The following is a 24,259-nucleotide window of genomic DNA, read 5'->3' as shown; positions in this document are numbered from 1 at the left end:
CAAGCACTTGCACTTTTTTTGGCACTCTTTTGGATAATTTATCACTGAGTCACCTATGAACTATTTTTGGATCTCACTTGGCACATTATTTATATTGTGATTTATTTATGCATTTTTTCACTGTGCAATTTTTATGAACTATTTTGGACTTCACTTGCCACATTATTCATATTGTTATTTATTTATTTAATTCTTCACTGTATATATATATATATATATATATATATATATTTTTAAGGGTACAGTATTTAGATATATAGGATATTAACTTTTTTATTGCAATTTAACTCCCACCTGTTCCTGCTCATACCAGCAAGCGCTATATTATCCCATCTAGTTTGGGATTTCCTACACATTCACTTTGCACTTTATAGCAGCTGCTTACTATTTAATTATATTTTATATTTATTAGCTTAACTACTTGTCCAACTAGGCACTCCTAGGCGCGAGGAATATATTCGTTTGAATATATACATTATTAATAAAAATAACGTTTACCACACTCAAGAGGCGCTTTCCCCTCTTCTTACTATAGGAGTCAGTATAACCAAACAGTCTCTGAATTTTGTGTCCCTAATAAACTTGGAGAAAGTTTTTACAACATCCTATTTATTTTTTTACCTGGAATTCAGCTTTATCCAAAATAAAAAAAAGCCTATACACAAAAAACTATCTACCATGTTTTATCTCTATTCCAGCTTCTTTGCTAAGCGAATCACCAACATGGAACAAGCCCTGAGCAGCTTACGTGTGTTAGGTCAATGATTTGCTAAGCAGCACAGCAGGGTTAAGGATGACAGTCCTAGTGTTTTCACCTTCAAAAATATGTAAACAAAAGGCATCTTCATGATTTTAAGTTGTTAAAGTAATGAATGCTGGGACATTTTATTTTTTTTTTAAATCAAGAAAATTTTTATTGAGAAAACACACACAATTACACACATTGTATTCACGTTCAACAAGATGAATAACACAATATAAGACAAAACATAGCCTAACCGGACATCTTACACATGACTTCAGTCCAGGACCATCAATGACATAAAAAACCTTGTTGCAACAAGAAAAGTAGCAGTAACAACAATGCCCTCACTGTCAGCAAGCCCATACCCAACACTCCCCCTGCATCTAAACCAGTAAACGTTCCAGTATCATATCTGTTCGGGCCATACCCGGGGCACTTAGCCATACACCCCAAATTTTGAGAAACTTGGCGGGGGAGAACCCCTATGTTGATTTATGCACTTTTCCATACGAAGAGTGTTGCCCAGCTGTTCCAACCACATCTTATAGGTGGGAGGATCCCATGCTATCCAATGTCTAAGGATGAGTAGACGAGCCTGAAAGAGGGCCCACGCTGCGGCCTCCCTCAGATATTTGTCTTGAACAATGATCACGTATACCTAATAAACATTGCCTAGGATCCTGTGGGATCTCTAATCCTAAGACCCGATTGATCGTGTAACATCATCTTTCACGTAATACAAAAAAGCTGGGCTAGCTTTACTGTTTCGTTTTTAATTCATGAAAGTGTTTTTTTTCTCCCAAAAAAATTGAATTTAAAAAACAGCTGCGCAAATACCATGTGACATAAAAATTGCAACACACACCATTTTATTCCATAGGGTCTCTGCAAAAAAAAAAAATATATATATATATATATATATATATATATATATATATATATATATATATATATATATATATAATATATAAACAATATATATATAATAATATATATATATTTTTTTAAATTTGTTTGGGGGTTCTAAGTAATTTTCTAGCAAAAAAAAATGTAGATTTTTACATGTGGGAGCAAAGTGTAAGAATAGGCTTGGGAAGGAGGTGGTTAAAGAAAACATTGGGCTCTTATATTTAGGCTGCTTAGGTTTTCTGGAAGGGGTACAGTGAAAAATAAATTTTACCATTTATTTTAAAATGTTGGCAATGTATTTAGTTGTAAATGCTAACTGAAAGAAAATGGGAATTCAGTTTAGCTGATGGGAGCTGAAACCAGTTGTTTTGCTAGTATTGTGCAGCGGTATTCACACATCTACTCCGCTCTACCCAAGGCCAGTTTACATCACTGAACCTTTCTACTTAGCTTCAGGGCATTCACTGATGTTGTTTCAAATAAAGATTACAGGTTACAGGCTATCATTAGATTGCCGCATAAATTGTCAGCTGAGGCTAGAAAAACCACTGCTGTACTACGTAGCAACAATTCCAACTGAATACATGGGATTCAAAAATTACATCTTTAAGACAAAAAACATTCACGCTATATAAATATGCAATTTATTTCTCTGCACAAACAGGATATTTTGTGCGGCAATGCGATTTCCTTCAGATAAATACGACTAATAGACTTTTCAGTTTATAGATTATATATTACCTATCCTAAAGTATGCATTTGATCTAATGGTAGATGGTTACATGCTGCTTTTTGCCATGAAGAAACTGCAGACTCGTGTCTAAGAAAGTTGTAAGACACCGTTTGTCAATTTCCATAAAATAATACAATTCGCTTTTGATGAAGGGATTTATTAAAGGTGACCTACAGTCATACATACTGTTCACTGTACTAAAATGTTTAACCCTTACGCTGCCAGGTCCGTAGGGCATATGGACCTACAGCACTGCTTCCAGATGGCCGTATGGACCTGACATTCCTCCTTGTGTTATAAGCTCATGGTCACTTCAGTTACCATGAGCTTATATCAAAACTGTTCAGCAGACTCTGCTGAACAATACAATATCTCTGGTCCCAGCTATTCAGGAATCAATACAAATTCCTAAAGCAAAAAAAATGAAAACCTTCAGATTTTTCGAGAAATTTGGATATTTACATTTTTGCATCTGTTCGATTTCACAAAAAAGCGCAAATTAAAAGTTATGAATACGTGTTATTTATTAACTATATACAGGTTAGGCTTTTATGTTTAGTAGGACTTTTTGTAAAATTTCCTGGGTTTTTAACTGCCTTAATGATTTTAGTGTATTTTTAGCAAAAATATTTATTTGATAAACATTTGCGCTAATATCGTGGGGCCTTAAAACTGGATTTTTTACTTACCTTAAAATCCTTTTCTCTTAAGTTCATTGACTGACGCAGTTTGTGATGCATATCAGTAGGGTTATACTGCCCCCTACAGGAGTAGGACACTAGACAGAAAAAAAGTTCTGGCTATGCCTATGGGCAGTCCCAGAGGGTACACCCTCTCTCTTCCTACATAGGATGTCAGTTTTGTATCAAAGCAGTGTCAGAGAATACCAACCCAACTCAAAATAGAGGGGCTGGTAATGCGTCCGTCAAAGAACTTAAGAGAAAAGGATTTTACGGTAAGTCAGAAATCCAGTTTTCTCTATCGTTCATTGACGGACGCAGTTCCTGATACATATCAGTAGGGATGTCCCAAAGCAGTGCCATAAAATGAGGGGTGGGAAAAGTAGAAAAAAACAAGTCCCCAAAGCTAACCATAGCCAACATAAGACTTATCAGAACAACAAGATGAGGTCCACCTGAAGCAAACGGTAAACACACTCAAGGAAGACCAAAAAGCCCCTAAACAGCAGCCTGCAAAACAATGCGGCAGAAAGAGGCATCCGCAGATGCCAGCACATTCACCTTATAAAATTTTGTAAAGGTGTGAACAGACAACCAGGTAGCCGCCTTGCAAACCTAAAGCACAGATGCCTGATGGCGAAAAGCCAAAAACACCAAGCGCCCGAGTAGAATGCACCTTAACAGGGAAAGGTGGAGCCTGACCCTTAATTGAATAAGCCTGCACAACTGTCTGATCCATCTGGAAATAGTCACAGCAGACGCAGGCAGCCCTTTCTTTGGACCATCCGTGAGAACAAAGAGCGAATATGACTTTCGAAAAGACAGTTGTCGCCAAGTACACCCATATTGTCCGAACCACATCCAGAGTATGCAGTGCAAACTCCTTAGGATGTTTTTGGCTTAGGACACAAAGAGGGTAACACGACGTCCTCATTTAAGTGAAAACTGGAAACTACCTTCGAAAGGAAGGACGGATGGAACCGAACGAAGTACCGCTTTATTCCTGTGAACCACCAGGTAGGAAGAACGACGTGCAGAAGTGATAGCAACGAAAAAGGCCACCTTCAAGAATAAGGTAAGCAGGGGAATCTCCCGAATACTTTTGAAGTGAGGTTTATGGAGAACCGACAGCACCAAATTAAAGGTCCCAAGGTGACAACAGAAGTCGCACCAGAGGTACCAAGTGTCGCACCCCTGGATGAAGATATGCACCAGGGAATAAGTGGCCAATGGCCTTTGGAAGAAAACTGCCAAATCCGAGACCTGACCCTCAATAGTACTCAAGGCAAGCTTTTGATCAACTCCCCGTGGAAGGAAAGCAAAGATCCGAGCCACCGAGTAAGAGCGAGGAGGAGCGCCAAGAGACTCACACCACGCATGATGATAAATCTTCCTAGAAAACGCTTTCCTCGCTGTAAGCAGAGTGGAAATCACTGAAGCAGACAAACCCCTGTCCTTCAGCAACTGGCTTTCAACACCCAAGCCGTCAAAGCCAGCGACCGTAAAGCAGGATGGAAGATTGGCCCTGGAGACAGTAGATCCTCCCTGAGAGGAAGTCTCCAAGGAGCGTCTGCGACTAGTCTGACCAGGTCAGCATACCAAGCTCGGCGAGGCCAGTTTGGAGCCACAAGAATGATCGGAATCCCTTCCGCCTTGATCCTGCAAAGCAGTCTTGGCAGCAACTTGCTCCAGAGGAGGAAAGGCATACATCAGCTGATCCTGACCCCATGGGCCACCAGCACGTTTGCGGCGTCCACCAGAGGGTCCCAGGAGTGGGCCACAAACCTCTGTACTTTTCTGTTGACCCAAGACACCAACAGATCTACATCTGGAGTGCCCCAAGGAAGGCACAACTGCTTGAACACCTCCGGCTGGAGGGACCATTCCCCCGCATCCAAGGCTTATCAACTGAGGTAATCCGCCTGCCAATTTTCCAGCGGAGGGAGCTGGAACAAAGCGTTCTGCCCAACGAAGGATGCCCGCCCCTTCCAAGGCTGCAAGGGCACTTTTGGTGCCCCCTTGGTGATTGACATAAGCTACGGCCCTGGCATTGTCCGATTGAATGCACACTGGACTTCTGGAGGATCCTTGTGTGAAATTGAATGAAGGGGCCCGCCTGGAAGGACAACAGGAGCATCGCAGTCTGGAGTTCTTGGAGTTTTGCCTGAGGAAGAAGCACCCTGGCTGAGGATGAGTCCAAAGTCAGGCCCAGGTAATTCAGTCTCATGGAAGGGAGCAAAGACGACTTCTGAAGGTTCAGAATCCACCCAAACTCCTCCAGAGTTCTCATGGTGATTGCCAAATTTGTTTCCAGCACCGTAGGAGACGCCGCACAGAGAAGCAGATTGTCCAGGTAACCGAGGACCGATATCCCAAACTTCCACAAATGCACCAGGATCGGGGCCAACACCTTGTGAAGACCCGAGGAGCAGAAGCGGGACCCAAATGGCAACGCCACAAACTGATAGTGATCCTCTCCCACGGCATAACAGGGAAAACCACTGGTATCCTGCACAGATTAGGATGTGAAGGTAGGAATCTTTGATGTCTATGGAGGCTAAGAAATCCCCCCCTAATGTAGGGAGGCCACCCCCGTGCGAACCGATTCCATCTTGAACTTTGAACTTGTACGAAGCAATTTAGTGCTTTCAGGTCCGGGATTGGACACACCTTGTCTGCCTTCCTGGGAAACGTGAACAGTTTTGAATAAAAGCCCTGAAAATGTTCCACACAGGGGAACTATTACCCCCTGTTGCACCAGGTCCAGAACTGCCCCAGAGAGCGCCAGCAAGCGATCCGGGGACAGTCGCACATTGGAAGGGAAAAACCTTACCGGAGGGACTAATTGAAACTCGATCTTGTAACCGGACCGTATGACTTCTTGAACCCATTTGTCTTGTATCCGGGATAGCCACAGGGCCGGGAACCGGCAAAGACATCCCCCCACCCCAGATATGGGTGAGGGCGCAACCTGAGGCAAAGGAGGTCTGGTCCATAGGTCTGGAGAAACCAGATTTTTGTTAGTCAGACCAGGGACGCTTGGACCCGCCCGAGGGAGTCTTGAAGGGCTCAGCCTTATCGACTGACCCTGAGGAACGAAAAAACTTTTTGTTTGCGGAGAAGGAGGGACCCAGTCTGCCACGAGGGTCCTTACCCTTGTTAGCCTGTGGAAGAAAGTTACTTTTTCTCCCTGTGAGACCCTTAATGATGTCACCCAGGGTAGCTTCAAACAGGCGATCTCCTTGAAAAGGTAGATCAGTCAAGGCCTTCTTTGAAGTCTGATCCGTAGCCCATTCAGTCAACGTGTGCGTGACAAGGGCAACTGTAAACACCGGCCTCAGGGCAGACTTAGCCAGGGAGTACACATTGCGGGCCACAGCCTCCGCCTTCCTATCCTCTGGATCCATAAAGGACGGAGAATACTCCACTGGGATAACGGTAACCTTATTTAGTCTTGAGACCAGAAGGTCCACCGTAGGTGGCACAGTCCGCTTCTTTATAAGGGACTCCTCAAAAAGATAACGTCTAGCAATCCGCTTAGGCACCCCAGGGGAATGCTTTGGGCGGTCCCAATCTTTTTTGAGCATGTTGTCAAAATACATGGGGGAGGAAAAAACTTGTCTGCGGTGGCTGAGTCAGACTCAGAACCTAAAGCATCAGATGAGGCAGGGGTAGGCGGAGGGTGTTTCCTAGCACCTCGCCCTTTAAAGACCACCTCCACCGGGACACAAACACTTACAGGACCGCCAAAATTGCATCGGTAGACAGCTGGGATCCAGAGGACCCTGCGGCCTCCCCGAGGGGTTCAGGTAGGGATACATGATCTGTAGGGACCATATTGCACCAGGGGAACCCATCAGCAAAAAGCTGAAAAAGTGCAGCGCCCCCCCGAAGGTCAGGCCTATGCGCTGGAGACCCCCAGCAGAGAGAGAGACCCGCAAACTCACTGTACAAAGATGCAGCAGAAGGCCCCAGAACGTATGCATGTGTAAGTAGCAAGCTTGATCCAAAAGGAAATGAACTGAGAAACTGCCCAGGGTATAGGGAGGGGCTCCACCCACAGGGCAACGCCTCCAGGAACTCCCATACAGATTACTAGCAGAAGAATCCACCACAAAATGGCTGTGCCGGGTGTACCAAGATGGCCACCGATCTCCTCAGCACATGTGGCTACAAGAAAATGGCGGCCCCGTGCGGCCTGCAGAGCAAAGGCGGACCCTCCAGACTCCACAGCGGGATCAATCAGCAGGTGGGCCCTGGATGTACAGACCGAGACCCCCCCCCACATTCAGCCTGGAAAAGCGGTCTCAGCCCCAGGGAGTAGGCCCAACAGCCCCCAGCTTGGGGGGCAGGTAGACAGGACAGGACAGAAGGGAACCCGGGATTGTGAGGGACCGACCGTCCCAGGGAGGGGCCCGTGTCCACCCCAAAATCCACCAGGGAAGAGGGGGGAACATTTACTTGCCATGTCAGGAACACAGGCAGGCGCCATCTCCTGACAGGACCCCTCTCTGCCGAAGTGGGGGGGCTGTCGGCCAAATAGGACCCCTGCGACTCGGGCCTAGACACGGCCGTATGCGACCTGGCGAGACGTTTAACTTGCATGGCCATTCCCCGTCCAGTGGGACTATGTCGCGGCTGACCCAGCGCGGAGCTAAGGCCTGCGCATGCTCATTGGCCGGCTGGGGTGACCACTGGATCTATACAACCAGCCCGTCGCCCAGATTTGGCATAGTTGCTTGTAGATCTCACAGGAAAAAATCTGGAGAAAAACTAAAAAAAAAATAATAAGAAAAAAACTTTACCAGGACCAGAGATCCCAGCAGGGAACTAGGTCCTTACTCCTGACTAGACAGATTAAAACTGACAACCTATGCAGGAAGAGAGAGGGTCTACCCTCTGGGACTGCCCATAGGCGTTTTTTTCTGTCTAGTGTCCTACTCCTGTAGAGGGCAGTATAACCCTACTGATATGCATCAGGAACTGTGTCCGTCAATGATCGATAGAGAAAAATAAGTAGCACCTTCTTTTTATTCTACTGGTCCTAAGGAGGGGGAGCACCTTCTTTTTATTCTGCTGGTCCTATGGAGGGGTGGGGGGGGGGTTACAAACTCTGAAAACTACAAGTGAACATTAAAAAAGCAAAGGAAAAATTGCAAAAATGGTCCGGCCAGCTGAGTTTAAAAGTGGAGCACAGGGCCTTGCGGCGAAAAGGTTGAGGGGCATATTTATAAAGCAGTGGTCGTGGCTTTCACCAAACATTCCCTGGTGGTGGATCAGTCACTGTCATTTAAAAACACATGCACCTAGAAGGTTCACCTGCAGCGAATGTCAGATTCACTGCTTTATAAAAATGCCTTTATGTGTAATACTTGCAGATATTCATTACCTTTGTAAGCCTCAGGAGTGGCATTTTTGAATTGCAATCTCACTGTGTACCTCTCAAGAAGATCTGTCCATTAAAGGATAGTCAGACGATTTGCCTCAAGCTCCAGTACACTGATGGACATTGAAGGAAAGTCTTCCTATGTTCACCCTCCCTGCAATGTGAGGATGTCCAATACTAGCCAGGTGATTTACATTGGTCATCACAACCTTTTACCAAACTGGAAGAAATGACTTCCCAGAGGATAACATTGAAGATGCTGACCACTACTGCATAGGTGTTGACGGGTGAGAGCACAGCACACCCATAAATCCCTATCCAGGGATAATGGCGATCTTTCACCTTTTAACAGAATTTTATGTTGTGCAAAGTCAACTGCCTCAAAGGAAGCTACCAATACTTTAATGCATCAACTTTGGGAGGACCAGAAAAAGAGTCTGATGAAGTCTGAACTAGTCTCAAAATTTCTCAAACAAACTGGTGTTCGAAATCAGATCCAGATATTCTAGGCTCAGAGAGGGAGACAGGGAAGACTTCTTGAAGTTCAGAAAACAACTGGAATCCTTCAGCAACTGCATAGGTATGTAGAGATTTGTCTTCAACTACTGAGATGATTCCCACAAAGTGGCAGGTCATTTTCGTATTAGACCAGTGAGACAACCCTCAAGTGTAAAGCAGCCAGCACTTTGGTGAACACCAGCATTGCCAACACCAGGCCAAACAGATAATCTTTCCCAACCACAAATTTAAAAAACACTTGGTTTACAAAAATTGGTACATAAGGGCATACGTTTTGATGTTGATTGTAGTCCCCTTAATAGAGAGACGCTACCACAAAGTGAATCAACTCATATGAATAGAAAAAAAAAAAAAGTACAAAAAGATCCTCTTTTTTGCCATGTCCTAGTGTAAGGGTCTCGTTCACTCCCTACTGCTTTGCAAATGAGCATCGAGGCGAATACTGGATGAAATATGAATTCAGCAACAAAATACACAGACCCTAATTTCTCATTTGTAGGGTCCTTAAAGTAGAGGAATCCTCTATAAGAATATGCCTAGCCTTATGGACCTTATGGACAGGGTTGCCTATTTCCTAGCAAAGTTCTCTGCAAAGGAGTAGCAAATTCAAAATCGTTTGACAAGATTTGCTTGGGCATTTACATTATTTATACATTGAAATATCAAAAAATAGAGTGTTGGGGGACTAAGTCGGAAAACCACTTAGGCTTGTGCATGCCAAATGCTAAAGCACATCTGAGCGGACATGTCCTAAAACTTATTGGTCTCATGGGCCCGAAAACGAAGGCAGAAACTAGGTATATTCAGAGACCATCTCCAGATTTAGTTCTGAGGCATTCAGATACTCAAAGTCAAAAACCTTTGAGGAAATCAGTAATTATAGGGCACATTCTGTGTGACAGGGTCCACCAGTGTGGAACAACAAAACCCTCTTACTATATTGTCATTTATGATGCTCAGCAGACACACAAAATATGGATCATGAGGGCACCAGCAAAGGAGTGACACATGCTTAATTGGCAATCAAGCAGTGGGTGAAGTACTTAGCATGGCACTACCAACCCATCAGACCAGCAATACTCAGGGTGGTTGTGACTGAGGTCCAGCTAACTACAGCTGTCCTCCAGTGTGCTGAGTCCATGGAGATGAGAAATGTTAGTGGCGGCTCCTAATAATAGCAGCAAAACATATGCAGTCTTCTTTAAACTTTCAGTCTGGTCTTCTTACAAGTTACAAAGTGCCTGTTCCTGCATGGCTATGCTCTGTCCTTCAAGGAATCAATGGGAACAGCCATGGTTGCTACCAAGGCTGGACCTCAAACACATCTGCCCTTTTTCATTTCTATGACATGGGGGATGATGGAATCAGCAGTCCCATAAATTAGATGATATTGTTTTGTGATTCCAGGGGAAAAATAATAGTTAATGACATGGCTACTGCATTTCTGGCAAGATTATTTTACAGGATTTATATAGCGTCAACAGTTTGCGCAGCGCTTTACAATATAAAGGGAGACAATACAGTGACAATACAATTTATTACAAGAGGGTTAGGAGGGCCCAGCTCCTAAGAGCTTACAATCTAATAGGGAGGGGCTGGTGGACAAAAAGGTAATAACTGTGAGGGATGAACTGATGAGAGAAATAGAAGATTTAGTAATTAGCCATCGCCTAAAGGTGGACAAAGTAGGAGATAGCCCAGCAGATTGGGGTAATGAGTTCCAGAGGATGAGAGAGGCTCTAGAGAAGTCCTGGAGATGAGGGAGCTAGAGACCAGGAGGTCTTGGGAGGAGTGGAGAGGATGGTTTGGTTGATATTTGGAGAAAAGACTGGTGATTTAGCTTGGGGCAGAGCTGTAAATGGCTTTGCATGTTATTGTTAGTGTTTCAAATTTTGTTTGTTGGGCAATGGGAAGCCAGTGGAGGTATTGCCAGAGTGGGGGGTTGGACACTCAACTGAACTGGTAAGGTGGATGAGTCTGGCAGCAGCATTCATGATAGACTGAAGAGGGGATAGCCTAAGGAGAGGTAGGTCAATAAGGAGGGAGTTACAATAGTCAAGGCGAGAGATAACAAGGGAGTAAAAAAAGGTGCTTAGATCAACAGATATTTTCTGCACTTGACAAAAATGTTTGTACACTAAGAAATGAATACTAAAGCAGCCACCACATTTGTAAGCTGCAATATAACAATTTTTGTTCCAGTTTAGATAAATTTTAATAACATTAAAAGCAAAAGTGGGTCACAAGAATCAGAGTTATTAAAGATGTCTGCAAAACACTGTGGCATATAAAGAGAAGTCTGGGTTAAACACAGCCCATTAGATCTGTCTTTGCCTCTTTTAGAAAGTGTGCCATCAACTGCATAGAAAAGTGTCTAAATTTTCCCAGAAAGCTTAGAAGTAGCTTAACCGCTTGCCAACCGTCGCACGACTATTTACTGCGGCGGTCAGCCCCTCACAGGCAAAGCGACGTAGTACTACGTCGCTAACCTGTGAGTGTCTAGGGAGCGAGCGCGCGCCCCCCCGCGCGTGTGACCGGCGGACCCGATGTCAGCCGGTCACTCGGCGATCGTCGGTGCAGAGGGAGAAAGGCAGGCGGCTGATGTAAACAAGCCGCCTGTCATTCTCTCCTGTGTAGAAACAGTGATCATATGGTTCTACTATGTAGGACCATTGATCACTGTTCCTACACCTCAAGCCACAGCCAATCACAGTTATAATCACGCCCCTAGGGACACACACCACCCCTCCCTCTCAAAAAAAAAAAGTTAACCCCTTCACTGCCAGTGTAATTTTACAGTAACAGTGCATATGTATAGCACTGATTACTGTAGAAATGTCACTGGTAACCCCAAAAGTGTCAAAAATGTCAGTCAAGGGTCCGATCTGTCCGCCGCAATGTCGCAGTACCGCAAAAAAAAATTGCAGATCGCCGCCATTACATAACAACAAAAATGACAAAAATCTTTCCCTTTGTTAGTAAACGCGATTGGTTTGCGCAAACCAATCAAAATACGCTTTTTGCGATTTTTTTTACCAAACATATGTAGCATAAAACAAATTGGCCGAAAATGTTAAAAAATTTAGATTTTTACATTTTTTTTTGGGGGAATTTCATATAAAAAAATGTGAAAAATATTGTTATTTTTGCAAAATTGACGCTCTTTTTTTTGTTTATAGCGCATGATCAAAAAATCGCACAGGTGATCAAATACCACCAAAAGAAAGCTCTGTTTATGGGGAAAAAAGGACGTCAAATTCATTTAGGTACAGCGTTGCACGACCGCGCAATTGTCCGTTAAAGTAACGCAGTGCCGAATCACAAAAACTGAATTTTTGTAAAATCTTACCTGTAAAATTCCTTTCTCTGAGTCCTCCGACAGTCGCCGCCGCCTCTAAGCCATCACTGTTAGGTATTGACTTCGGCTCCGCAGGAGTAGCTAGGCATAAAGACTTAGTCAAAAGAACAAAGGCATTTGCATATACACACCCATGGGGGCTGTCCCATCTGGTCAATACCCCCCTGCAGTGACCACTCCCAACTAAGTTTGGTAGCATAGCAGTAGGTAATAAGAACACAATCCCAAAAGAGGGGCTGGGCGGCGACTGTCGGAGGACTCAGAGAAAGGTATTTTACAGGTAAGATTTTACAAAAATTCAGTTTTCTCTTACGTCCTCCGACAGTCGCCGCCGCCTCTAAGTCATCACTGTTGGGATGTCCCAAAGCAGTATAGACATGAGGGGTGGGAGACGCAACCGTAGAAAAGGCAACGCAGTACCCACATCAGAGAAAGGAACCTTACATGCACAGTAAGAGAACCTGCTGGGCAACAGAAAACAATGCTCAACAGGAGCAACAGCCCAGGAAAGCAAACACCAACAGCCAGGGACCCAGAAAAAACAAGGATCCTTCATGGCACTGCCGCACTGAGAACCTTGCGGCCAAAGGAGGCATCAGCTGACGCCAGAACATCTACTTTGTAGAATTTGGAAAAAGTGTGCACCGACGACCAAGTCGCAGCCTTGCACACCTGGGCCACCGAGGCCCGATGCCAATAGGCCCAGGACACACTCACAGATCTGGTAGAGTGCGCCTTAACAGGGAAGGGTGGAACCCGTTCCTTCAAAGCATAAGCCTGTTCAATGGTCTGTCTGATCCATTTGGCAATAGTCGCTGCAGACGCAGCCATGCCCTTCCGAGGTCCCTCAGGAAGGACAAAGAGGGAATCTGTCTTCCGAAAGGATTCCGTAGACGACAGGTAAACCCTGTTCGCCCTGACCACATCCAAGGAATGCAGAGCAACCTCCTTAGGATGCTTAGACTTCGTACAAAGCGAAGGCAGGACAATGTCCTCATTAATGTGGAACTCAGAGATCACCTTAGGAAGGAAGGAGGGATGCAGACTCAAAACCACCTTATCCTTGTGAATCACCAAGTACGGAGAATGGCAAGACAATGCCAGAGGTAACGATATCTCCCGTATGTTTTCAAAGGGAGCACGCTGCAACACGGACAGAACCAAGTTCAAGTCCCATGGAGGTAAGGGCTCCTTCCTGGGAGGAGCCAAATGTCGCACACCTTGAATGAAGGTGCGAACCAGGGAATGAGACGCCACAGGGCGTTGGAAAAGAATAGCCAGTGCGGACACCTGGCCTTTTATCGTGGCCAGCGCCAGGCGCTGGTCCACCCCAGACCGCAGGATGGCCAACACTCTCGACACCGAGTAGGAGCGAGGGGAGAACCCCCTGGACTTACACCAGGCGAAATAGGCCTTCCAGGTACGGTAATAGATTTTACCAGAGGAGGTCTTCCTAGCCTTGACAAGGGTAGGGATGACCTCAGGGGAGAGACCCCTGTCCCTCAGGACCTGGGTCTCAACAGCCAGGCCGTTAAAGCCAGCGACTGTAAAGCAGGATGGAAGATCGGACCCTGAGACAGGAGATCTTCCCGCATCGGCAGCCGCCACGGAGGCGCCACTGCCAGGTGAACAACGTCGGCGTACCAGGACCGGTGTTCCGTGAGAATTACCTACCCCGTGAGAATAACCTATCCTCGTCACTTCCGGCCAGGAACAGCTGAGCAGAGCAGCAGTGCGCATGCTCACAGCCCCGGATACGTAATGGAACAGCTGAGATGCATGCGCACTAGTATGAAATGATCACGGTGTTCCGTGAAAAAAACCTACCCACGCGGCGGTAACATTAAAACAGCTGTGCTGCAATACGAGTCATCTCCGCTCCTGTCCCTGTCACTACCCTGATCTTGGCTAGTAAATATAAAAGCGGCTGTAGGCTCCATTATTTATCTTTTCATACACCAACTGCCGCTTTTATATTTACTAGCCAAGATCAGGGAAGTGACAGGGATAGGAGCGGAGATGACTCATGTTGCAGCACAGCTGTTTTAATGAAACCGCCGCGTTACACACACTGCCGTGCACCGGAAGTGACGAGGGTAGGTTTTTCTCACGGGGTAGGTCATTCTCACAGAACACCGGCGTGGCCAGTCCGGCGCCACCAGAATCACCAGGTGCGGATCCGAGGCTAACCTGCGGAGGAACCTGGATAGCAACTGAATCGGAGGAAAGGCATACATCAGACGATACTGATGCCAAGGGGCCACCAACGCATCCGAGGCGTCCGCCAGAGGATTGCGCGTTCTTGCCACGAACCTTTCCACCTTTTGGTTTAACCGAGATGCGAACAGATCCACGTCCGGGGATCCCCACTTCGCACACAGCATTTGGAAGACCTCCGGGTGCAGGGACCATTCCCCCTGGTCCAGGGTCTGGCGGCTCAGATAGTCAGCCTGCCAGTTATCCACACCCGGAATGTGAACTGCCGAAATCGCCGGGACATGAGTCTCGGCCCAAGACAGAATGCCGGTCACCTCCCGGGCACTCCTGGTGCCCCCTTGGTGGTTGATGTAAGCCATCGCGGTAGCATTGTCCGTCTGTACCCGAACAGGACGGCCCCGAAGTCGGTCCGACCACTGGAAGAGACAGAGTTTTATCGCTCGCAATTCCAGCACATTTATCGGGAGTGAGGACTCCTCCTCCGACCAAGTGCCCTGGGCAGACAGGTTGCCCAGGACTCCACCCCAGCCCGACAGACTGGCATCCGTGGTAATCACCGTCCACAACAACGGACGGAAGGACTTGCCTGCCGACACCGTCGGGGACTGGAGCCACCACAGAAGAGCCAATCTGGTCTGACGACTCAACGAGACAACCAGATCCAGGGACTGAGGCAGTCTGTCCCACCTGGCCAGGATCTCCGCCTGGAGAGCCCGAGTGTGAAACTGAGCAAAGGGTATCGCCTCGAAGGCCGAAACCATCAACCCCAGGCCCCGCATACAGGTCCTGAGTGAGGAGGACGGGTTGTCCCTGAGGGACCTGATCTCGTCCTGCAAGGTCCAGAGCTTGTCCTCCGGCAAAGAACACCTTTGCCTGAGCAGAGTCCAGAATCATTCCCAGATAGGGAAGACGAACCGATGGAGACGTCGTCGATTTCTGAACGTTGATGGTCCATCCGAACTCCTGTAGCGTCTGCACCGTGGTGGACATATCGCGCACTAGGTCCTGACTGACACTCGATATCAGAAGGAGATCGTCCAGGTACCCCAAGACCGCAATGCCCTGTGCCCTTAACAGGCCCAGAACCGGCGCCAGCACTTTGGTAAAGACCCTTGGAGCCGAAGCGAGACCGAAAGGCAACACCACAAACTGATAGTGGTCCTCTGCAACAGCAAACCGAAGGTACCACTGATGACCCTCAAAAATGGGGACGTGCAGGTACGCATCTTTTAGATCCATCGAGGCCAGGAATTCCCCTGGACTCAGGGAGGCCGCCACCGAGCGGAGAGACTCCATACGGAACTTGCGAACGCGCACGAAGCGGTTCAGCGCTTTTAGGTCCAGAATAGGACGTACTTTGCCCTCCTTCCTGGGCACAGTGAAAAGATTGGAAACAAATCCCCGAAACCTGTCCCGATGAGGCACCGGGACAATCACCCCCTGAGCAAGAAGGTCCTGCACCGCTTGGTGTAGGTCCTGCAGACGCCCAGGAGGCAAATGAAGATTTGAGGGAAAGAATCTGTCCACCAGCCAGGAAAGGAATTCGATCTTGTACCCCGATCGAATGATTTCCTGAACCCACCTGTCCGAAATCCAGAGCAGCCAAGGTTGGAGGAAACCGCGCAAACGTCCCCCCACCCCTGAAACGGGTGAGGGCGCCCCTTCAGGCAGAGGCGGACTGACCCGCCGAGCCGGCATTGCCTGACTTCTGCTTGCCCGCCCAGGGCTTCTTCTGGCTGCCCTGGGCCTTGAAGGGCTTGCCGCTGGATTGGTTCAGAAAGGCACGAAAGGACCCCTGAGTGGATCTAGACGCAGAACCCCGCTTGCCACGAAAGGACTTGTTCTTAGGGTTCTGGGGCAGCAAAGTGCTCTTGCCTCCTGTGACGCCTTTCACCAGGGTATCTAACGCCTCGCAAAAAAGAAGAGAACCAACATATGGAAAATCAGCAACTGTTTTCCGCGAGGACTGGTCAGCATGACCAGCTCTTCAGCCATATCAGTCGCCGGTTAAGTACCGAGACACTAGAGCGGCGTGCCACTAAAGGGGCCTCATTTAAGGCCGCATCACACAGATACATGATTCCTTGGTGGATTTGATCCACCATATCCAGCGGGGCAGGCGGAACAGCATCAGACACGAGGTTGCTCCTAAACAACTTAGTCCAATCAGCCACGGCCTGAGCCACCAAAACGGATGCGAAAATGGGTCTGAGCAACGAGCCCGCCACCGTATAGGAATGGCGGGCTAGAGACTCCAACCGCCGGTCCGTGGGATCCCGAAAAACCGGGGTATCCTCAGAAGGAACCAAGGTAGCCTTGTTTAACACGCCCACAGTGTGATCCACCCGTGGAGGCACACACCATCGTGATTCCGTAGCCGGTGCAAAGGGATAAAGCAACTTGAACCGACTAGGTACCAGGAATGGACTTTTTCAAGTGCGCCACATTTCATTAACAGTGTAATGAAACTCAGCGGGGCAGGGAAAAAGCTGCGCCGACTTGCGGGTCCTGTGTGTCCCAAAGGAGGACACAATGCCCGGAGGACTGGGCTCATCCTCCAAATGTAGTGTTTCCTTAACAGAAATCATCAATTCATCCATGGTCGCTCGCTCTTCAGGCGACCCTGGGGAGGAGGTATAAACCCCCTCCACCTCCGCCTCCCCCTCAGACCCCAGCGGGTCTGAGGATGAGCGAGACCCTGAAAAGGGCAATCTCGCTGCAGCCATATCACCATCTCAATCAGAAGAGAGGGACAATCTGGGCCTCTTTTTAGCAGCACGTTCAGCCATCAGCATTTCCATATTGGACACCAAGGTCGTCACTACAGCGGCCAAATCAGGTCTCAGAGGGGCCACAGAAGAACTGGGGTCCCCCACCAGAGCTGGGGGGAATTTGCTGTCCTGAGAATCCATTGCCCAAGATGAAAAAAACGACAGTGCAATAAATTTGGTACTGCCCCTTTAAGACCGCTGCGGAGTGCGCAGCCCACCGCTACAACTACAGTGACAAAGACCCCCAAACAGGAGAAGAAAAAAACTGAGCCAGAAATGACAATACAGAAGGTAATTGAGAGAGTGTTACCACCGATGTCCTACTTCAGAGGAAAAGGAAGTGCTGTCAGAGTAGGCTGAACTATAAGCTGCATGACTCAGGAAAAATGGCTGCCCCATAGGACTGAATGGAAGGCTCCGGCAAAATGGCCGTCGAACATGCGGTTGGAACGATCGTTCTGCCACCGCAAAATGGCGGCGGATGGCGCCAAAACAGCATGTAGTATTGCCCATAATGAAGCCAAACATGCCTGCCCATACCTAAAATGGCGGACCGCACGGTTTTACCCCGCTGCGGCCGCCACACACACAGTCTGCACCCCCAACAAGCACCGAAGTGACACAGGGAAGGGGACCCCCCAAAAACATACAGCACTGCAGCGCATACACAAGCAATCCCCGCAGGGACCGCATCAGAGAGTCACACAGGCACAGACATGGGGGACACACAGCAACACAGGACTGCCACCCCAGACAGAGGCCCCACACAGAAGTACTTACCTGTACCAGATGGCGTGGGGAGCCTCTCAGAACGGAAATCCACTGTCCTCATCTGACAGGGAATGCCGTTAGCCAGGGACATGACACTGCAGCATCGCAGATGTGTCCTGTGAGGTAGCCACCTCACGGCTGCATCCCTGCTGCGAGCAGGGATGGGTCGTTCATAGTGCCAGGACGAACCACGGCTGAACGCTCGATGGCGGGCTGGGGGTCCATCTGACCCTCTGCCCTGGAGAACCAGGGCGGTCAGTCCGAATCCCAGCACCGCATGATCCATCTTCATCCGAAGAATCGACTAAAAACTAAAAGCTGACAAAATAAACAGCTAGTAAAGTAAGAAAAAACTGACATTTTTAAATAAAATCCAATAAAAGATTAGTTAGGCTGAGACTGTAGCCCCAGCACAGGAAATCCTAACTACTCCTGATGCTAGGCAGAAAGAAACTGGGTTGGGAGTGGTCACTGCAGAGGGGTATTGACCAGATGGGACAGCCCCCATGGGTGTGTATATGCAAATGCCTTTGTTCTTTTGACTAAGTCTTTATGCCTAGCTACTCCTGCGGAGAAAAAGTCAATACCCAACAGTGATGACTTAGAGGCGGCGGCGACTGTCGGAGGACGTAAGAGAAATAGGCCCTGGTCAGGAAGGGGGTAAAATCTTCCGGGGCTTAAGTGTTTAAAAGGAACTTTGTTAAAAAAATTTAAAATAAATAAAAACCAGAGAGAACTAATAGTTCTGAAGCCAGCTGTGTGAAGTCACTAGATACAGCAGATAGCAAAAAGGTATAACATCCGACATGGATCAATAAAAGATAGATGTAAAAAAAACAGTAGTGCTTTGCAATTATACTTAGCAGAAGCCCCAGAGTGGAGCAGAGCCCCACTACCTGGAAGGACCTCTATCCTGGATCAAACACAGTGTGCATGCTGATAATCAGCAGCTCCAGTGAAACCCCTTTAGCATCTCCATTAGCTGGATTTTTGACAGCTCTCACCGCTGGCTCAACTGGCTCTGCCACCCGTCACAGCATACGGAAATTCTGTGTACGGATCTTGTGAATTCCACCTTGCTAAGTGTAAATGTACTAAGTTTTTCTTACATCTATTCTCTACTGATCTCCCAAACCAGGTGTTGTACATCTGTTTAAAAGGAAACTAAGCATGATATAAATATGAGGCTTGCCATTGCTGACCTGTTTTTGAAGGTGCAAATTCCAGGACTGTACCCATCTTTTTTCACTTCCCTAAAACAAGCTTGTTCCTGAGCCAAAAATGTACATAAGAAATCATACAAACTGCAGCACGACGCTTATACACATTCAAAAGAGAAGCCAGCAATGACAGCTGCCACATTTTTAGACTGACAGGCATTCTTTTAAAGATAGATCCTGCAAATGTAGGCCTATCAACTTTTTTTAAACAGAGTATATACTTTACATTTAAATGTTGATAATGCTTCAATGGAAAATGACTACCGAGTGCACATAATGATGCAAGTTATTCAAAACTTTTTTTACATTAAAAACTGATTTAAAAAAAAAATTAAGTACTTTGAAAACCTTACTAAAAAGCAAGTGAAGCATTAAAAATGTAGGCTGCTCCTCTCCATAGCAACAGATTTCTAGAGGAAGCCTACATGAATATGGAAATAGAAACACATAAATGGCAAGTTTGCACTTTACAGGCAACGATAAAGTCAGTCTATTATGTCAGATAATGCATTTACCAAAGCCTGATTTAAATAACCTCACCGTATATTGAACATATCTATGCTAGACAAGCTTCTTGGCTGCGATAACACACCACTGACATTTAGATGTTAAAATGACATGGTCTCTTGCATGGTAAAATATATACCTTCACTTTTGAAAATACAATTGAAGGTACTATGTGTCACAGAAGAATGACTATCCAATCTCAAAAACAGATGGACAGACCATTTTGTTCCTTGGATTTGTATCAATATTAAAATGTGTGAATATTGCGGATGTGGGAACACATTTGGTGATTGCAGCAGCTGCACCCTGTAATTTCCTAATTTCTACCAATAGGTGGCAGCACGCTACTACCACATTTATATACCTTGGACTTGTATGATGTTTTCTGCTATCTTATAATCGGGGGGTAGTCTGATATTAACATACTATTTGTGTAGTTACTTTGTTTTTTTTTGTATAGCACCAGTCTGTCACTTTTGAAATAATGTATTATGTTACATAGTTACATAGTAGGTGAGGTTGAATAAAGACAACAGTCCATCCAGTTCAACCTGTGTAGGTGTGTGCAGCTGTAATCATCTCACATACCCCTGAATGTTCTGATCCTTGAGATGTACGTCTAATAGTCTTTTGAAAGCCACCATACTACCCGCAGAAACCACCTCTTGTGGTAGAAAATTCCACAATCTTGTAGCCCTAACAGTAAAGAACCCCCCACGTTGCCTGAGATTAAAACGCTTCTCCTCTAATCGCATTGTATGCCCCCAAGTCCTCATGCAATCCCTTCGACTGAACAGCTTTTTTTCTAAGCTGAGATCCCCATTGAGATATTTAAAAAATGCTATCATGTCCCCCCTCAGGCGTCTCTTCTCCAGGGAGAATAAATCAAGCGATTGCAGACGCTCTTCATAATCAAGGTCCTCCAATCCCCTAATCAGTTTAGTTGCCCTTCTCTGGACTCTCTCCAGCTCCAACACATCCCTCCTGTTGTATTCAACAAATTGTAAGGCCTTTATGGATTAAAGAAAAGGTGCACATTACTGAGCCTCTGAGTTGCCACATTTTTAAATGTAAAGAAAGGCATGGGTATACAAAATGAAGTACACATCATAGCAATTCTGGCACAGCTGAATAAAAGTTCTACTCTGCAAAAAAACTCCTTCAGTGCATCTCAATGTTACATGTACACTATATTGTCAAATGTATTGGGATGCCTGCCTTTCCACACACTTGAACTTTAATGGCATCCCAGTCGTCGTCCGTAGGGTTCAATATTTAGTTGGCCCACCCTTTGCAGCTATAACAGCTTCAACTCTTCTGAGAAGGCTGTCCACAAGGTTTGGGAGTGTGTCTATGGGAATGTTTGACCATTCTTCCAGAAACGCATTTGTGAGGTCAAGCACTGATGTTGGACAAGAAGCCCCGGCTTGCAGTCTCCGCTCTAATTCATCCCAAAGGTGTTCTCTATTGGGTTGAGGTCAGGATTCTGTGCAGACCAGTCAAGTTCCTCCACCCCAAACCCGCTCATCCATGTCTTTATGGACCTTGCTTTGTGCACTGTTCAAAAATTATTTGGTGGAGGGAGGATTATGGTGTGGAGTTGTTTTTCAGGGGTTGGGCTTGACCCCTTAGTTTCAGCGAAGGGAACTCTTAAGGCATCAGCATACCAAGACATTTTGGACAATTTCATGCTCCCAACGTTGTGGGAACAGTTTGGGGATGGCCCCTTCCTGTTCCAACATGATTGTGCACCAGTGCACAAAGCAAGATTTGTTAAAACCACAACCACAAGCCACATGACAACCCCTTCCTCACATGGCCTGTTTCTAGGGACTAAACCTGAACTATGTGAAAATTACATATTTAGAGTGGATCATGCTCCAGGGTCTGCACTCCCCCTTATGTTGGGACCTTATGTGTTTACTTTGAGAGGAGTCTAGTGGATTACCATAAAGTGAAGTTTGGAGCGATTACCCATTTAAGGGGAAAGAGTTGCCAAAATGTGCTACAAGGTGAAAAGTGGAATTGGAGGAAAAAAGAAATCCCGATAGTGGAAGCAGGAAGAGTGAAGCTGTAACCCCTTAAAGGGAAAGGCACATATTTGACTTATAAAAAATGCATTGGTAAACAATATGAACGCATATTAAGCACAAATAGTGACGTTTTACATCACCGAGCACTTATTCCTTTATAGGCACTGGGGTTTAACTTATTTATAATGTATTGATTTCGAGACTACATCGAACATTTCTTTGATTGTTTTTTTAACACTGAAATATAATTGGACATTTTAATAAGAAGCACAAGAACAGCACATATTTATTTGTACAAGGGGTGGATATTAAGAAATTTTGGTTAAAAAACGTAGAAAAAAAAAAAAAAAGTACACATTTTCCAGCACAATGGACTCTCTTCTGTTCAATTGCTGATTTATAAAGGTATACGTTTACAGCAGTGCTACATTTTATTGGGTGAAAGGCAAACAGCTTGTAGTTTGAAATGTGCTGTGAGGGTGCGGATGAGGGGACCTTGTAGTTAATTGACACTTCCTCCAGCTTTGTTACTGTCTGCCCATTTGGAGTTATGAGCAGGCAAGCTGGAGGCAGTGTCTGCAGAAGCCTTATATCGATCTACTGATTGTGGGAGCCTCTACAGGCTCATCAGAAAAAAAAAAAAAAAAATGAAGTCACATTTTTTTTCCTGCAAAAATATGTGGATTTATTATTTTTTTTTTTTCTAAAAGGTTACCTACAGTGCATGTCAAACAACAAAGATGCTTTACTGTGATCATTTTTGCCATGTCACTTCCTACAAAAAGGTACATTTTTACAGATGACATTTTTCTTGAAAAGTATGAACAACATCTAAAGATGAATTCACATTATTGTCTAATTATGTCATGCATTGAGATGTTTTGCATAGTTGTTCCTGTAACTGTTATACTTGTTACTGGTATAATGGAAAAATTAATTTAAAATAAATATTGAAATTGTGCAACATACCACAAAGCTGATTTACTTGACACAGTTAAGATTCTTAATAAATTGTAACTGTGTCCAATTTGAATACCCAATCATGTGCAGATGAAATAAAAGGAATTTGCCTTTTAGACGATTGTATACTTAAAACAAAATTTTGTGCAATTTGTTCTTACCTTTGTACATATCAGCATCCGTAATGCAAGACTAACTGATAAATTTGCAACATATTTATATTATAATAACTGATGAATACGACTACAGATTTTCTTTTGGATCTTTACTTACCGAGAGGCTGGTACTGTTCGGAACGTACTGATTTTGTTCTTCTAGAAGTAAGTCAATTACCGGATGTCTACCATTTTTAATGACTATTTCACATCCCTGGTCATGAACCGTAGGCCTGTAAACACATTTACACTAAGAATTACATGCTATTTTGTTAAGATAGCATAGCATCCTACAGTTCTGCCACATTTTAAATAGGTAAAAGTGTCCATCACTTCAGAAATACAACTTGATTTATCAAAAAATAAGATATCAGCCCTGTCTGAAGCAACTAATCAGAATGCAGATGTCATTTGCTTATGAAGGGGAAAAACTTATAGGGCAACTTTTAAAAACAAACTTTTTTTTTGCCTGTCAAAGATCCACACCTGCTGTGCTATAATATAGGCTGTTTTAAAGTTTGAAGTTCTTCAGAGTTCATGCTACCACTCTGCTAACTTTGTCAGGCATCACAACATTGGCGACACCCACCCAGTGCCCTCTATATTCTGTATATCTATTCGAAACACCAAAAATATACAATGTGTTCAATTAAAGGAACACTTTGAAAACACATCAGATCTCAAATGGGGAAAAATATCATGCTGGATATCTATACTGATATGGACTGGGTAATGTGTTAGGAAGGAAAGGATGCCACATCGTTTGATGGAAATGAAAGTGTTCAACCTAGAGGGCTGAATTCAAAGACACCCAAAAATCAAAGTAAAAAATGATGCAGCAGGCTAGTCCATTTGGAGGAAATTTCATTGCAGCAACTCAAAATGGTAGTTTGTATGGCCTTCACGTGCTGGTATGCATGCCTGACAACTTCGGGGCATGCTCCTTTTGAGACGACAGATGGTGTACTGGGGTATTTCCTCCCAAATCTGGACAAGGGCATCACTGAGCTCCTAAACAGACTGAGGTGCAACCTGGTGGCGTCAGATGGACCAAAACATAATGTCCCAGAGGTGTTCTATTGGATTTAGATCAGACGAGCGTGGGGGGCATTCAATTGTATCAATTCCTTCATACTCCAGGAACTGGCTGCATACTCTGGACACGAGGCCAGGAATTGCTGTGCACAAGGAGGAACCCAGAACCCACTGCACTAATGTAGGGTCTGTCAATGGGTCCAAAGATTTGATCCCAATACCTATTGACAGTCAGGGTGCAATTTCTAGCCTGTAGAGGT

The 24,259-nt window shown here is 45.6% G+C and overlaps 1 protein-coding gene across 1 annotated transcript in view; it reads right to left on the bottom strand.

Moving 5' to 3' along the window:
- MSH3 (mutS homolog 3) overlaps positions 1–24,259 on the bottom strand; it is a 429,495-nt gene that overhangs the window by 66,167 nt on the left and 339,069 nt on the right. The window contains 1 exon segment of the mRNA XM_082257605.1: positions 23,083–23,197. Coding sequence (XP_082113731.1) covers positions 23,083–23,197 — 115 coding nt within the window.

This window comes from Pelophylax lessonae (assembly GCF_965119305.1).
Source record: "Pelophylax lessonae genome assembly, chromosome: 1".
Taxonomy (NCBI): domain Eukaryota; kingdom Metazoa; phylum Chordata; class Amphibia; order Anura; family Ranidae; genus Pelophylax; species Pelophylax lessonae.
The sequence above is the reverse complement of the archived record's forward strand: the minus strand, read 5'-3'. Positions and strand labels throughout refer to the sequence as shown.